Consider the following 17,231-nt stretch of genomic DNA (forward strand, 5'->3'; position numbering starts at 1 on the left):
TAGCTAGTTTAACTTATGTAAAGTAATTCAGTGTCGATCTACTAAAATATTGGAAGTAAAAAAACCTTAATTGTCGATTTTTCTATTTTTAGGTGAATAGATTCACAATGTGTAAATATTTTTGACTGTTTTAATTTTATAATAAGGGGCCATCCATAAAGTACGTCACACGTTAATGGGGAGGGAGGGTATCACCGAAGTGTGACATCGTGTGACAAGGGGCATGGGGGGGTCAATACTTTTGTGACGTCACATGTTAAAATTTAATAAAAGAGTGGATCCAAAGTCCATGGACACTCGATAATTAAGTTTTTTATCTTTAATTAATATAATTAATCGTTTATTATTTTCTAACTAGTCGTTTGTTTTTTCGGTTTTATGAAATGTTGGACTTTATGTTGATTTTATTAGATTATTATTTAATAAAAATAAGTAAAAAATGAAAATAGCTGTTTTCTCTCGATTATTTTTAAATACATACATAAATTTAAAAATAGTGTGACGTCACATCAGGAGGGGGGGGTTATAAAAATGTGACAACCTGTGACAAGGAGGGGGGGAGGGGTTCAAAAGTCCTAAAATTCGTGTGACGTACTTTATGGATGGCCCCTAACAATAAATATTTCTATTTTTAGATAAATCAAGTTGTGCGTAATTTACTCCAGTATCATCTAACTATGCACTAGGTTTGTATTCCTAATTCTTTTCCTTTTGCGGGCCTACTGGAAGAGATTTCAACATGAAATAAGTAGTGCCCTTGTACTCTGTATCCTTATTGTCGTGTTTTTTTTAACAGCTGTGTGTACAAAATATATTAAATAAAAAAAAAATAAAAAAAATAAAATTCTTATTTTATTTTTAGGTCGGAATCAATTGATCATGACACTAATCATAAATACCTCTTAATAAAATGTGTCATCAAAACATATTTAGACATTGGTTTAGATATTTCGGGAAAAAGTTTACCGACAAAACCTCTCTTCGGAACTATTTAAATAAAACAGTTTTATTCCGTAACGAATAAAAAATTATTGTAATTTCGTTAAATTTGTAATAATTACGTGATTTTAGAGCGGAAGTCATATGGAACCACGTTTGTAATTATGTATATAAACGTCCTGAAGTTGTTTTGTATATGTTTAACACGCGGTCCCTTGATAAGTTTAAAATTTGAATCACTCTCACTTATGGTGCGGTTCATAAAAGTGAACTAGATGATGAGAGGTTTTTTTTTGATAACGCCATCTTGTTGTGTCTTTAAAGCGATTAGTTGCCCTCAATTAAGAAAAAGAGTATTATTATTCGCCAATAGATGTCGGGAAGAGTTGATTATTGAAAACACGAATAAAACAACATTTTCTGAAAATAAATCGTAGCTAGATCGATTTATCGCCCCCGAAATCCCCTGTATATTAAATTTTATGAAAATCGTTGGAGCCGTTTCCGAGATTGCTGACGTCACACTAGGGACCACTAGTTATATTTATAGACTAAATGTTTTACTTCTGAGTAGATTTTTGAACAATTTTAAAAATCGGAATTTGTAACCCTTGGTTAGGCGTAACCGGTGCTATTAAGCTATTACTACTGTTATTATTAAAAGCACTTCTCATATTACTAAAGTGGGGGTTTTTTTAGGAAAGAATAATACTTAGAGCTAAAGAAAATCAACATATTATTTCAGAACTGCAGTATAGTTATTCCAATACATTGTCATTTCAGATAAATATTATTAATCTTCAATTCGTTTGTACTATTTTTGTACGAGCAAGCAGCCTAAATGCAACCATTGCCAGTGTCATTAGCAATGCTAAAACAGCTACAACGACGTCATTTGTTACACTTTGAAAGTTTTCGACAGTCGCTCCGAATGTCAATGAGTCTTTAACCTAATATATTTACGGCTGAAACTAGCTTGGCAAGTAACTTAGTATAATTAAAATAGTTATTAGCTGAGGCAATGCTTTTGTTTACGCTGTTTGCTCCTTGACCAGCTAAAAATATATATCTACACATCTATGAAGTGACATCATCAACTTTACCCTCCTTCACAACATCTTTCAGTGGTGAAACAACACCATTTTCACACTTTTCTTCATCATTATCCTTTTCGTCGTCTAGATCTTCAGCATCAGATTCATCGTCAACGTCCTCAGCATCAGCTTTCTCAACCTGAATCATCTCTTCAGTCGGTTCATAGGAATGCCTACTGAGTTTCTCCAACCAAGTTCCCATGGAATCTCTTTCGATCTCACCCCTAACTATGTTTGGGTATATGTGATCCTCTTTGAACTTCTGTATGGTTTCTTCTTCTTTGTCCCATGTGAGGCTATCGTGGGTCCCTTTGTGTCGAGCGTCGTATCTATCGTAGTGGACCTGCAGACGCGACTTTCTTTTATATTTTACTAATAAGACTAACTATAAAATACACTTAAGCGCCACTTTTCGAACATTGATAGCATTAGGGTCACCTTCTTTGAATAAAGTTCCAACTTCAATATAAATGACACGTAATAATACAGAATAGGAACGCACAAATTTTGTTTAAAACAGCCTGTAATAAAGGTGCTTCTAACCAGGATGGCATTGAGACGATTTTACTAAAGTTTTACTGGTTTAGCCCCATGGCAATACAACAAAAGCGGCGTTACACGATAACCCTCCTATCGCGGTTGCCGCTAATTGCATCCACTAATTACAATCAAACCCAGGCGACGGAGCACCGCAAAGCCGTCATCGCCTGAGACATGTTGATGACACGCGACACGAGGGACCAACAATTTTTTTTGGACGTCAATGTTCCGGCCACCCTGTATATAGTTTAGAAATCAATGTAATAAATAAATTTTGTGTCCTAAAATAATACATTCGATAAATTTTATGACTCACTCACACGTCACTATTAACAATAAAGAACATCAATTTGCTCCTTCAAATGTAATGACTATTAATATGAAACTTTATGTGTAGACAAACGTCAAAAGGGCCATCATAGCGTGCCGGTTGTATAGTAAATGATCATTGTTTTATGTTAACAACAGTTACATCGGCAAAATTACTTCGATCTTATTTCTAAAGGCATAGGGCGCAATTCAATCTGCGGCATGAAGCTACAATGGACATTATGTAAATAGAAACTCACCTTGTCTAAAACAAGACCAAGTCCTGGGGCGGTCGGTATCATGACCTTGTCTTTACCGAACGCCTTCTCCAGGACCGATGAGTCGGCATGGCCCCTCATTATGGCTATCGCCAGGCCCACCATCTTCCTTATCTGATGTAGCATAAAACTCTGTCCCTGTAGGTAACCAATTAGAAGAATGTTTTATAGCTTGTTTTAGATAGTTAGTTTTCAAAAATCAACTCAGAAGTAAAAAATTTAGTCTATAAATGAGTCGTCTATTATCAAAGGCGGCAATCTGTACATTTGGACAAAAAAAATTTATTGATATGTCAATACAGATTTATTTGAATATAATCGTCTCCTTCAAAGAATACGGTTCAAAACCTACATTAAATAAAGGTTAATAGTTAACCTGTTATTTATCTAAGATGTCGTTCCGAAGAGTTTTGTGACTGCCAAAGGAATACAAAGTCAATAATTCGTTTTTCTGATTTACCAATCATTGTCCAAAAGTCAGATTGCCGCCTTTGATAATAGTCGACTCAAATATAATAATAATACAAGAATAAATAATACCATCAATGTAGTCAAAGTCAATTATAAATGTAACTTAAAAACTACTGGTCGAAAGTTGATACAATTTTAATGGGACCACATGCGAAGCATCAGCTCACAAATAATAATAAAAATCACAATCGGATCACGTTTTTTTTCCTACGTTGTAGAAACCATTTACATCTATTGGTGGTAGGACCTCTTGTGAGTCCGCGCGGTTAGGTACCACCGCCCTGCCTATTTCTGCCGTGAAGCAGTAATGCGTTTCGGCTTGAAGGATCGGGCAGCCGTTGTACTGTACTGAGACCTTAGAACTCGCATCTCAAGGTGGGTGGCGGCATTTGTGCATTGTAGATGTCTATGGGCTCCAGTAACCGCTTAAAGTCAGGAGGGCTGTGAGCTCGTCTACCCATCTAAGCAATAAAAAAATTAAAAAAAGATGAGTCGAATTACTGGCGCCAGAGCACCTTGTAATCCCGCATAGGTAGGTAATAGTCATACAGGCGTGCTGCTGTGAGTAACCATGGGTTCTTGTTTGAAGAATGAGAAACCTTTATACAATCAAATTGAGACTTCAACCTATGTCATAGGTGGGTTTTTTATTATTTCCATTGTAGGCAGTCGAGCATACGACCTACCTGATGATAAGTGGTTACCATCTCTCATGCAAATCAGCAATGCCAGGGGTACAGCCAAACAGCTGTCTAGCACACATTTGACTATACTAACCGAACAGCTTTTGATGGTCAATCGATCACATTAGCAATTTTAATTACCATTACGACGACAAATATCCAGTCGCCAAGTTATTTCCGAAATGAAAGTGTGATGCTGTATGTGAAAAGTAAACGAAACTATAATCCATAAAATTAACTGTTGCATATCTCATGAGAACAAGCTTGGAATAGGCAATATTACGCTTTGTACAGACATTATGATGGCTCAAACAAGAAAATCTAATCTATACTAATATATAAATCTACAGTGGTTTTTACGGATGTTCCGTTATAACTACTGAAACGTGGATCCGATTGACTTGAAACTTGGTATCCATGTAGAAAATACACCTACTTAATGGATAGGCTAATATTTATATGAGCGTTGGACTCCCTACACTAGTTGCGGGGGCGTCAATGATGAGAATCTTTGTGGGGGTGACAAATAATAATGTTAATTTTAAATGCCCAGCGAAGCGGACAGGTGCAGCTAGTGAGTTTATAAAATTGTTTCAATACAAATGTATTAATAAATTACCTTAACAATTAAAACTGCAAATTCCATATCTGAATATACAAAGACCTTTTCAACACTGAAACTCATCATGTACCGCGACGATGAGGGATCTTGGTGGTGCCTACAAAAAGAAAACATTCATTATTTGCTACAGAGTTCAAGATCACTTTTTTTAAAAGAACATATGCCTAACTTTGCTATAGAGCTCACTGCTCAGTGCACATTTTCTTGGAACAGACAGACTGTTGCTAAAGTAAGCTGTCTTTAAAAGTTTTATTTGAAATGATCCCTTCATCTCTTTTTTTTCATCGCACCTCCTGCCATCGGAGCAGAGTTCATCCATATTATCTGGGACCGCGGGGTTCATCAACAGTGCGTTTCCAGAGGTCTTTTTTGCCACGTACCATCCAGCTATGGATTGAGCTCCACTCCACGGTATTTCCCGAGGGCTATGACATGGCCTTCTTCAAAAGAGGCTTGTGGAGAATATGAAGCGGTAGGCAGCAGCTTGGCTCTGCCTCTGGCATTGCTAAAGTCCATGGGCAACGGTAACCACCCACTATCAGGTGGGTCGTATGCTCGTCTGCATACAAGGGCGATAAAAAAAAGGCCATAACGAGGTTAGTTTGTATGTATAAAAGAAGAATATACCTCTATACATCATATAGTGCTTTTAGGTAATTATCTGGACCCATATACAGGCGTCCCTCATATAACATGGTACTTGTAAAAACACAGTGTCTATATTACAAGAATTGAAAATATTTATAATATCCTTTTAATAAGACACAATTTAAAAAAACTGAATATGCATCAGAACTTTGAATTTTGTACTGAACTTTATTGTTAATGAAAGATCTTCAATTTGAGAAGTATATGTTTTGTAATATTTGTAAATGAAATTGATAAAGTTGTTGCTTGTTTTGTTTTTAACATTTTAGAAAGCAAACTGAAAAGTGAAAAAGTGTAAATAATAGCCTTTTTTACAAGTTTATATAAGTGCATAATAATTTCAATTTGTGGTATGTAAAAGATTCAATAATTATCGTAAAGATTTTTGGTAAATCTACATTTTGGACCCTAAATTCACATAATGTCTGACAAGATGAAGAAGTAAAAATTTAAACAAAAATGTATTTCATCTGAAGAAAAAATTTGAATTTTACATTATACAAATTGCAAAGAAAAACCAATATCAATTGCAAAACCATTAAATTGTAATGAGGCTGCTTATTATAAAAAAAAATCATCTTAAAACACAGTCATTACATGCCACAGTATATATTGCTTTTATTTATATTATTTCAACATTTCATATAACACAATTTTGATATAACACTAAATAAGGCCTAGATACTACGTAGTTGTACTCATTTTGTATAACAAAGAACAAATTAATTATGTTTTATGAGGGACACCTGTATACAACTAATTCAATGGCTTTGCCTGCCCTAATACACACAACATGAGATTCAAATCTCAATTCGACTTGAGCGGAATGTTACAATGATAGAAAAATTATTATACTCACTTTTTCTCTGTAAAATTATGATAGCTTTTTGTTCCCTTGTACACCCCCAGTATACTATTTAACTTTTCAATTTTCTGAGCCGGTATCCTGTATGCCTTTCTCTTTTCATGTGTTACTAAACTAGGTTCAAACACATACGTGGGAAGAGTGTAGCTATATGAACGAGCATTGCATTTAGATTTGGAATTGAATCTGTTTGTTACTCTTTTAACAGCAAATACTTTAATAGTCTCAGGTAACCTTTTGTTTATTTCTTCAACATTGACTTCTAAAGCTGGAAATGAAGGAAATAGTTTAGGAATACATTGTGGTATTGGAACACATAAGCAAGCTGAAGTGGCAATGGGCTAGTCATTCTATGTCAGAACTGATAACCATTGGGGTAATGTTCTGGAGTAGAGACCAAGTACCATAAAAATAGTGTGATACCCAGTAACAAGGTAGAGAAGCGACACACATAAAATAGCAGGGAGTATATGGAGAGAAGAGTATAATAGGTTGTTAAAGGCGATGATCATTGATAAAATCACAGATGAGCGAAATAGTATGAACTGAAGAACATAAATATGAACAATTTGTTTTATTCAAACACTTACGTAGTTTAAGTGAGACAACTTGTTCAGCAGCTGACACACCCTTGTCAGTCCTGGAGCTACGTTGGAACTGTGCATTCTGGGCATTTTCGAAATCTTCCTGTGTAATATATTTAGCATCCAACAATGCTTTTAATAATTCTTCTTCTATTGTTTGTACACCAGGATTTCTGTAAAATTTCATTTATACTTGAATGAAATATCAAGGATAGGTGAAATTATTAAAAATTTAATATTGAGGTAGTTCCACGATCGGATGTCTTCAATTTTATGAAAATTACATTAAAAGTTAAGTTTACCTAGATAAAGATCAAAAACGTTTTGAAAACAGACCAAACACACAATTGAAAAATTTGTGTTCAAATGGCGCTCATATTTTCAGATGTCATCGGAAAAACTCACCGTTGCATACCGTAATATTCAACTCCGGAGTACCCCAGCAGCATAGCCATTTTTTTTCTCTTAATCCTTTCGTACGGTTTTTTTATTTCGCCTGGAGGTTTGGTCTCCCAATCGCGATGTGCCCGGCGTTTGTTGTACCTCGTTAATAGCTTATTCGGCACTATATCGATTGACTTGTTTTCTTCATCTTTCGTTACGTCGGCAGCTTCCATTACGGACAGCAAGCGTGCGCTCGTTACGGCTAAAATATTTTTTTCTAAAATGAGGTTTATTATGTAAATAATCATCGATAAAATAACCTTTAAATACTTTGGTCTGTGTTTATAACCTACATGAGTTCCCATGCTTTTCTCGTTTGCAATTATCCTCTTGTACTTTACCTGCCACAACTAACAGAGAATGACGTCTCGTTTTATGACATATTTATAAAACACAGCACAAACATTTCAAAACTATTCAAGTGGCTATTTTACCTGTTCTAACAGGATGTCTTGGTAAAGTTTTGTTCAAATTACTTACAAACAATCTGATTAATGATACTGACATACCTAAAACACTATTAACTTATCAGTTAAATTATATAAATATTTATAAAGCAACGTGTGGTAGAAAACTTTCGGTAAATTACTTGTTCAGTGGTGGTAGGTAGTTTAATGAGTGGAATATATATGTTTTTTTTTTTAGGAGATTTTGAGACCTGGTAACTGCGACCTTTAGGTCATGTCTTATTTTAATGGATATTCTTAATTTTATGAAAAATGATATTATGGAGTGAAATGAAATGAAAATGATTAATTTGAGACATGAATCAAATGGGATGAAATTAAATGAGATGATATGAGATGAAATCTAATCTCAGTAAAATGGTGGTCATTTACTAAGATTTTTTCAGTGGACTTTTTGGAGGATCACGAGAAGTTACGTCCAGCGGCTTTGTTTCATTTTCCCACATTTGTGCACTTTCACAGATATTAAACGGTTAATAAACCACCATTATTACACATTTAAACCCGAAGAAACACTAAATAGACAAAATAAAACAAATCACACAACTTCACTCATCGCGTTCCCGCCAAAAAGTCTGTAATATCTATGAATCTATGGTTACCATAGATAATGTCTACTTATCTACGGTAACCATAGATACAAGTGTAGATTTTTTATTTATTTTTTATTGCTTAGATGGGTGGACGAGCTCACAGCCCACCTGGTGATAAGTGGTTACTGGAGCCCATAGACGTCTACAATGTAAATGCGCCACCCACGTTGAGATATAAGTTCTAAGGTCTCAGTATAGTTACAACGGCTGCAACGGTTTGAAGGGTGAAACCGAAACGCATTACTGCTTCACGGCAGAAATAGGCGGGGTTGTGGTACCTACTCGTGCGGACTCACAAGAGGTCCTACTACCAGTAAATTATTATTATTAGGTATTATCTATGACCATATATCCCAAAACTATTGTTATTAACTCCATGGATTATTGTTAATTTTTATCACAGATCACACATTTATCAGATGGGTCAGAATTTTCAATGAAGTTGAAGTGGTTCTAGAATTCGATATAGCAATGCATCTTTTTACAAATTCAATTGGGTATCGAAAAGATATAGAAATATATTTTCCAAACAATTATCGATTTAAAACTTCATATACCGTTTAATCTCGCGTTTTTATATCAAATTATTTCGGACTCTTCTCAGCAGAAACATCATAAAATTTATTCGAGGTTACTCTATTATTAAGGTTACTCTTCCTTAATCTTAGAGTGTGATAATTATTCGTCCGTGAATACAAAGACTGTAAAGTATTAGAATGTTTCTTTTTTTTAATTAAAATTATTTTCTTTCCAAATTCTTTATTAGCCACAAGCATAGGCAATGAACCTAATATTAATTTATTTAAGTAATACAATTTATTATTGTGAGCTTGTACTTTAGTCCAAAGACCATTTTCAATTGTGATTGATTATCCCTCATTTAAGGACAAACCTTAAACAACGTTATCTAACAAACAGAACTTGTCATATTTAATAAGCAGTAGTTTTCTTTTCACCAATAATCAAAGCAATGTTTTTTTTAAATAAATAGGGCTTTGATATTATGTAGATAGGTACTCTTATTTTAATATAGCTTAATTTAAGTTTCTTTATAACCGGATCTGTGGACTATTCACAGCGCATAGCCTTTGGATACTCTTTGATTCACAACACGCATGTCTGAATACTACGCAGGCGTAGAAACACGTCTACTCATTCGGGACAAGGTTTATTCAACATGGGTTGACGCATTGCTCTAAAACCTAAAAATGAGAGGTGGAAGCTCGGAGCGCCTTGTCGTGCGGTCATCACGACGCAGGGGAGAAACGCGTGCAAAACTCACTCGTTACATCACTATAGTATTGGCTACCATCCTCTGTGGTGGAGGATCAGCTCTCCTGTTCCTCGTTCCTCTGTATGCGGATCCAGCACTGAGCGCACTAGCCGCAGATTTCGATCCAACACCGGCGGAATGTGTGACGGAGAGGCGCGACGATCGGCTAGGCCTCGACAACTGCACCTGGGCCTCGTGCAGAGAAGGATGCACGAGCGACGCCTACAAGTGTACCCAGCTCCATGTGAAGTACAAAGCTTACAATCACGAATGGCGCCCCGCGGTTTTGTTTGTAAATATTAAAGGCTGCGGATATCCGCCTGTCGTGGATTGCACTAATTTCACATTGAACTACGGGTATGTCGGTGCGAGATATCCTTGTTACTGGTCGAGAGCGGACACGACGGTTGTTGTTCCGCGTTGGTCTCGAGGAGAGCAGGTGGCCACCGTGACGAGGACTTTGGCTCTGCCGCTGTTTCTATCAGGATGTGCTGGGATTGGCTTGTGCGCTTTGCACTGCGAATGCAGACCTCATCGTCGTCGTCGGCATCCGAGACGTCCACCGCGTATACCAACTCTTTCGCCGGACGACACTTCAGTGTATCGGCTGGCGTAATACCAATATTAATATCAAAGTAAAACATTTCTATTTTAATACAAGCACAAACGTATAATATCATTTCCTCAAAAGTCTAACAGTGTCGTGTGTAAATATAATAAATAAAAAGATTAACAAAATTATTGTTTCATTGTTATTTAACGAAGCCTGTACCTAGTGTACCTGTACCTGTGTCTAGGGCAAAATTTACGTTTTTTTAAGCATTATGCACAAACTTAATATCCTAACCTATGGATTGCCCTCTAAAAAACGGACCAGAATAAATTAGTGCATTTTTTTATTTGTTACAATATTCGCAATTGGTTTAAACACAGAAATTATTGTTTACATATATCTCAGTACCTACTTGTTTTGGCACAAAATCGATTCTAGTGAAGATATTAGTGTTCATTAGGTAATTCACCACACTATGCATTGATTGATTGAACATTTTTGATTGCATAAAAATCAAAAATATTGTACAAAGACGAACATAACCATAGATTATACATATATTTAACAAAACGCCATGCAGGTATTATCTTCAAGTTACCGTTGATGAAGTGAAAGATTCAAGAAGTGCCTAGCTGTGTTAAAGTTAATAATTTATAATAAATAATAAAAGTTAATAATAGTTAATAATAAAAGGCGATAATTTAAAAAAATATACGAATAGTAAACATGAGTAAAAATAATTACATTGCCAAAATAAATACATACAAATAAAATACACAAAGTTTTTATAGAAGTAGCGTAATGTTTATTAAGTAGGTTTTTTTTCCTACTTAAGCTGGTGGTCTTTAGAGGCTATGCCAGCGTAACCGAGGGAGTAGGTTAGCTCACGGGGCTGTAATCTGAGAACGTTGCTAACACTAGCCCTAGCAAGAGGAGTGCTTCGCAGAATCTACCACCGGATCGGAAACGCGACCTACTGAGAAGGTCCACCGAGAAAGTCAGTGGGCTATGTCTATGGGTTAAAGGTATTAGAAGTAGGTATTATTATATTTATTAGGTCTAGCTCGGTGGTGCTGTAGTTAGCGGTCCTGAATGTTGCGTCAAGGGTCGTGGGTTCCATTCTCGCAACGGGCAAACATTGTGTGATGAACAGTTTGCTCTTCGTCTGGCTATTTATTAACTATATATTTGAGCATACATATGTATGTTTATCAGTCTCTGGTAAGCAAACACAGAGAATTGTAAATTGGGTTGTAGGACCTCTTGTGAGTCCGCGCGGGTAGGTACCACCACCCTACCTATTTCTTTTTTTTTTTTTTTTATTGCTTATGTGGGTGGACGAGCTCACAGCCCCCTGGTGTTAAGTGGTTACTGGAGCCCATAGACATCCACAAAGCAAATGCGCCACCCACCTTGAGATACAAGTTCTAAGGTCCCCGCGAACTTCAATAGGACGTCGGTCCATCTTGTGGGTGTATGGTGGGAGGCCTATCCACGCTACGTCTTCCGGTACGCGGTCGCCACTCAAGAACTTTTCGGCCCCCACGGCCAACCGTTCTACGAGCAATGTGCCCTGCCCACTGCCACTTCAACGTCGCAATCCTTTGGGCTGTGTCGGTTACCATGGTTTTCCTGCGAATCTACGTACACCTTTATTACTGTGTCATATACTCATCAAGGACTCCCGCCAGCCCGTTTCTGCCTTAATGCTATCACGTGTTCTCGTTTAATGGGCGGAACAGTTATGAATCTGAGACTTCGATATCGTATCTCAAGGTAGGGAGCGCCGTTATCGTTTCTATTCATGCGTATTAATATCGCATCTGTATACTACTGTGACGTAGGAGAAAGTCAAGGAACTGCGGGGAGACACAAAGCGTGAGACCCCATGATGTTTTTTTTTTATTTATTGCTTGGATAGGCGGACGGGGTCACGGCCCACCTGGTGTTATTTGGTTATCGGAGTCGATAGACATCTACTACGTAAATGCCGCCACCCACCTTGAGACATGAGTTCCAAGGTCTCACTTTTTAACAGTACCACGGCCTTTCACGGCAGAAATAAGCAGGGTGGTGGTTCCCGTGCGGACTCACACGACGTCCTACCAGCACCAGTAATTGTGTTTGGATCTTCTAACCACTATTTCATTTCTTGAAATTAACAATTAATATTTAGAATTAAATAGACGGAAGGAACACAAAAGAAAACCCACAAGTCGTCCAATTACCCGAAAAATAATGGTTAAATAAAACTAAAGAGATACAATTAAAATATTTACTTCAAGGTTTATAATGTTTCTTTGACAATTTTAGAGTACAAAAATTATACACGATATTTTACATTTTCAGTCCAACGCCGTTCATTCGAATTAAGCATAGTACCATTCGTTCAGTCTTCATGGCTTCTAGTTTGCATTGTGATATAAATTTAAAGCCTTCGCGTAATATTAAATCTGTTTTTGCCAATAAAATTAGACATCTTTTTTTTATACCAAAAACACAACTTCTAAATAGATGCGTTTTAAAACATAACCTCCACCACTATATAATAGATGGCGCCACTTCGGAAACCTATAGATTATGTAACAGGTTAACAGAATCAGATAACAGTTTATCGATTTAAAAAAATAAAAAGTTACAATTTCAACAAAGGATTATTACTGAGGTATATTTTTTGAGAGTTCAGAAATATAAATTCCAAAATAAGTACACAGTTCGAGGTAGAAGAAATGATTGAGATTTTATTGTGTAATAATATAAGTAACAATAATAATTCTGAACTCTCAAACTATTTCGGGAAGCACTTTTCAGGAACATTCAACAATAAATATACAGACTCACGTTTTAAGGGTAAAATTAAAATTTCTACTAAAAAACCTTTACATTAAGTTCCGTCTTTTTCATTCGCATACAAATATTGTAAGCGAGAGAGAGACAGGCAATCTGTCTAAATATTAAGGCGAGCATACCTAGAGCGTAAGCTACCGTTTTTTTTGAGTGTTTTCTTTTTTTTGTGAAATGAATTATATTGTCATTTTAATGATATTTTGATGAAAACTGTAATTTCCACATTCGCAGCTGTTCTTTGTCGCCAGATTTTAAATTACTAAACACTAAACAAAAGTGATAAACGGGAAAATTGGCTACTAAAACTATAAAACATTACCCGATGTATTTTATAAAATATTATAAAGAGCGCGCCGTCAAACGCTGTGGTAACTTTATAAATTCATGCACGAGACATTATCAACCTTAAATCGTTTAAAAGAAACCAGTTCAGAACCGTAAGGTCGCTTGTCGCTACGAACATACTCTCACAATAGCGAACTATTGACGGTGAATTTATTTCACATAAAACTTTTATTCACTTTTTTTTCTGATTTGAATATACGACGTTATGGTTCCGATTTCGACGTTCCTAGACATGATTATATTCGACTACACTATGTACCCTCGTTACAAAAAAAAACTTATTAATCGACATTCAATTACGAATTACTTTTGATAACAACATATTTTTTTTGGTAAATTTGTACGTTCATTAAGGGAAAGTTGAAATGATGACAAATCGCCCCATGATTTCATGGACGAGTGCTTGAACATGTCCAAGTTAGAGCAGCACTAAAGGTTTAATCGCAGCGGTAGGTAGCGGCTTGGCTCTGCCCCTGGCATTGCTGAAGTCCATGGACGACGGTAACCACTCACTATCAGGTGGGCCGTGCGCTCGTCTGCATACAAGGGCAATCAAATAAAAGCTAAGTACTTATATGTAGTTAAATTAAACATTTTTATTTCAAGTACCCGCAATCAAAGGCAACCGGCGATAGCCCACACGAGGTCATTCAACCCTGCGTCAGCTGATTTGACTGTCATGACAGACAGACTTAGGTGCACAGTCTGAAGGGTGAAACGGACTTTGACTTTATGTTTATAGGCACTAGGAACTATTTAGCACTAGAAGGATCGTCCAAACGTCCCAGTGGACGCAGTTCCACAAGATGGTCGGATTAAATTCGGTCTTGTCTGGACATCAAGCTCCACCATGCCCTCCACGAGGCCAAGGATCGCAGCAGATGGAGGACGATCGTACAAAAGAGGTTGATGCAGCGAAGGAATCACGACCCTCAGTAATGAGGAGAACTACGCAAGGGGGAGAAGGACCATATTGCCAGTTCATGCATCGCCTTAATTTTTTTTCTTATTACATAGCGTGCACTGTTAAAACTAGTAAAATCATGTTTATCGATCGATCGATAGCGACTCAACCATCCAGGTTAAAGTTTCGTTTCTATTTTATTCGACATTATATCGACGGACTGAATTCTGACGCCTTTAGAAACAGTTTACTGATTTCAAATCAAGCAGTTATTTTCTTACACCGAGGATACATTTCATTAAAGTATGGCAGTTTATATCGAACAAGTTTATTCTATTATGACGATGAAAATCTTTTGTTTTTCCGTACCTTTTCAAAACATTTATTTATAGTCTGACACACAAGATGGCCGCCTCGTATCGCAAATGGCTTTTTTAGGTTCGCGGGGTTTAGAAACAAAAAATAAATACACTCATATTTAAAAAAATTATCGAGACTTGTTAAGTTGCTAACAACGAACGAAGCGAGACACATTACAAATTATTTCTTAAAAAGTTTTAATTGTGAATCAGTAACATTTTTTTTTTAAACGCCGCGTTGTCTTTGCCTCCTGTTCTATAAGGCGACGGCTATTTCGATACTGTTTTTTTTTAATTAAACATTCAAGCGTACTTAAAATTCGCGGTAGTGCTAATAAAATTTTTGAAAGTTGATTTCGGTAAAAATGGTTGCTTTTTTAATAAATAAAATCAAAACCGAACATCTTTAATACTGTTACTGGGTCAGGTTAATACCGCATCAAACAAAATTAAGTCTTAAGGTTTGCGTTCATAAGAGTTATTATATTATTAATGTTAACGATCTATGTGATAATGTTTGAAGTTTAAACACACACACAATGCATTAAATCGAAGGTAGTGCGGTTTAGACTTTATAAGGCAAAGACATCCCGAACAGAGCCACCTCCGACCATTGCTGTGGTAAAAAAAAAACTCAAAATTTTAAACGTTGCGTTTGGTTTTACTTTAATTACAAACACGCATCTAATTTTATTAAATTTAGACTCGTGCTTAAAGCCGAATTGAAATACGACGCGTCACAAGCAAACGTTACATTTGAATAGGACTACACGCAATAATGTTACTTATACGAAACCTGTGTTAGGATACATTTTAGAATGACCGTCAAAACTATGCTTTGGCTTCGTCATTCGTACTAAGGCAGTCTAGCTAGCGGATCAACGGTGACGCGACAGAGAAAACGATGCATCTCTTTAAAGATTTTAACTCGCGAAAGCAATTTGAACCATAAGTTGAAAACGTAAAGTTCACTTAATATCTCTCGCTGTGAGCAGACAATCGTATGGAGTTCAGTAGAAAATAAAGCTGGCGCTAATGTTTCATTATACAGAAAAGTAACAAGGTAAGTTATTATAAGAAAAAAAAAAAGCCCAAGGTCACTACAACTTTTTAGCTTTTGAGCTTTTTCTCTGCCCGTTTATCTCGGTCACAAAAACGTCGACCCTTTTATTAATTAACCCAAGCGAAGGTCAGCGAACTTAAGTGTATAATCTATGGTCAGTAACGCGTTACGTAACATTACCATAGACGTATACAAAATGGCGCTCAGTAAAATTCGTCACAGCGCCATATTGACCTTGCAGTTTGCATTAATAATTAATATTCGAAAAAAAAAAATCAAACAAAAAAACAATATTATTACAATTAGTCATAACAATTTCACAATCGAGAAGTTTGAACTAAGTAAATAAATATATTGAACTTTGAATTTTATTTTTCGTTTAACGAACTATAATAATTTATGTTCACAGCCAGCGTACTTTATTTATCACTTCTCGATTGTTTTTATTTATATATATATATATACATACATAATTTACGTGCACTTAGAATGTAAGAAAGAACTTACGGTACTTGGAAATATAAAAGTAATGATAAATAAATCTTCTAGGCATTCTAATCTTTCGGTAAAATCGAATGAAATTTTAAAAATCGAAACAATTTAAATTTAAATTAGCAGCACTATATTGTATTTTTTTCTTCTATTAACCGATTTATTTTTTTAGTTTCGTTTTCATTATTTCTCGATTTTATGGTTGCCAGTTCTAATACTAATATTTTGGATCGCAAGATAGTTTAAGAAGAATAGCGGCCGAGGTTTTATTATTACGTATTTCTTTTGGATTTCGCGAATCGATGACATAATTAAAATTAATATTCTTGGTTTTTTTTTTAATTTTCATTATATTATTTATGACGTTTCCACTATTGTTTCCGTGCTCAAGGGCGACTCGTTGAGAACATAAATAAATTATGAAAACAATTGTAGTTCTATGAATTGTTGTCAAGTTAGAACGCCAACGGATTGAGCGAAGGAAATTTCAACAAGCTTGCAACAACAGCTAGTTATTATCTATTATTAGTCGTTTATGTCAAAAGCATTCGATTAATTTAGGAATATATATAGGAACGTGTTTTTTTTTTTTTTTTCGTATTGTAACACTAAAGAGGTCCAATACCGAGAATATCGCAACGAATCATCAAAAAAAAAAACATCAAATCAAAAACAATTTCAATTATCTTAGTTAAAAAAAAAACTGTCCTAATATAGTCAATTATAATTTTTTAAACAGTCTTGCTCTTTGAACCGATTCGAGGATGGATGGTAGAATATGTTAGTTTTTTTTTTTTTTTTTTGTTATTAGGTCATTCTTTCTTACATAACTACAATGCATAAGATTACATATCATGT

General features: G+C 35.6%; 2 protein-coding genes across 10 annotated transcripts; one reads left to right on the forward strand and one right to left on the reverse strand.

Moving 5' to 3' along the window:
- Nucleotides 1–1,658: 1,658 nt before the first annotated feature.
- On the reverse strand, nt 1,659–8,097 carry Pus1 (Pseudouridine synthase 1). Of its 9 annotated transcripts, none has more exons than XM_089728788.1 (8): nt 7,912–8,089; nt 7,771–7,827; nt 7,439–7,694; nt 7,040–7,206; nt 6,444–6,717; nt 4,934–5,033; nt 3,143–3,298; nt 1,659–2,376 (listed from the first exon to the last, which is right to left on the reverse strand). In XM_089728788.1, exons 3-8 carry the CDS (start codon nt 7,648–7,650, stop codon nt 2,017–2,019), a joined length of 1,269 nt encoding a protein of 422 aa, XP_089584914.1. In that variant the 5' UTR covers nt 7,651–7,694; nt 7,771–7,827; nt 7,912–8,089; the 3' UTR covers nt 1,659–2,016. The 9 variants fall into 9 exon arrangements, with proteins under 9 accessions (XP_089584914.1, XP_089584911.1, XP_089584919.1 ...); XM_089728785.1 differs by having other exon boundaries at nt 7,439–7,679; nt 7,912–8,088; XM_089728793.1 differs by lacking the exon at nt 7,771–7,827 and having other exon boundaries at nt 7,439–7,679; nt 7,958–8,097.
- Nucleotides 8,098–9,658: 1,561 nt separating this feature from the next.
- Teh1 (tipE homolog 1 phospholipid transfer protein) lies at nt 9,659–10,551 on the forward strand. The gene has a single exon (XM_089728781.1). The coding sequence runs from the start codon at nt 9,746–9,748 to the stop codon at nt 10,424–10,426; it is 681 nt and encodes a 226-aa protein (XP_089584907.1). The 5' UTR covers nt 9,659–9,745; the 3' UTR covers nt 10,427–10,551.
- The last annotated feature ends 6,680 nt before the right edge of the window (nt 10,552–17,231 follow it).

Source organism: Bombyx mandarina, chromosome 07 (assembly GCF_030267445.1).
Source record: "Bombyx mandarina strain Sakado chromosome 07, ASM3026744v2".
In the NCBI taxonomy this organism is placed as follows: Eukaryota; Metazoa; Arthropoda; class Insecta; order Lepidoptera; family Bombycidae; genus Bombyx; species Bombyx mandarina.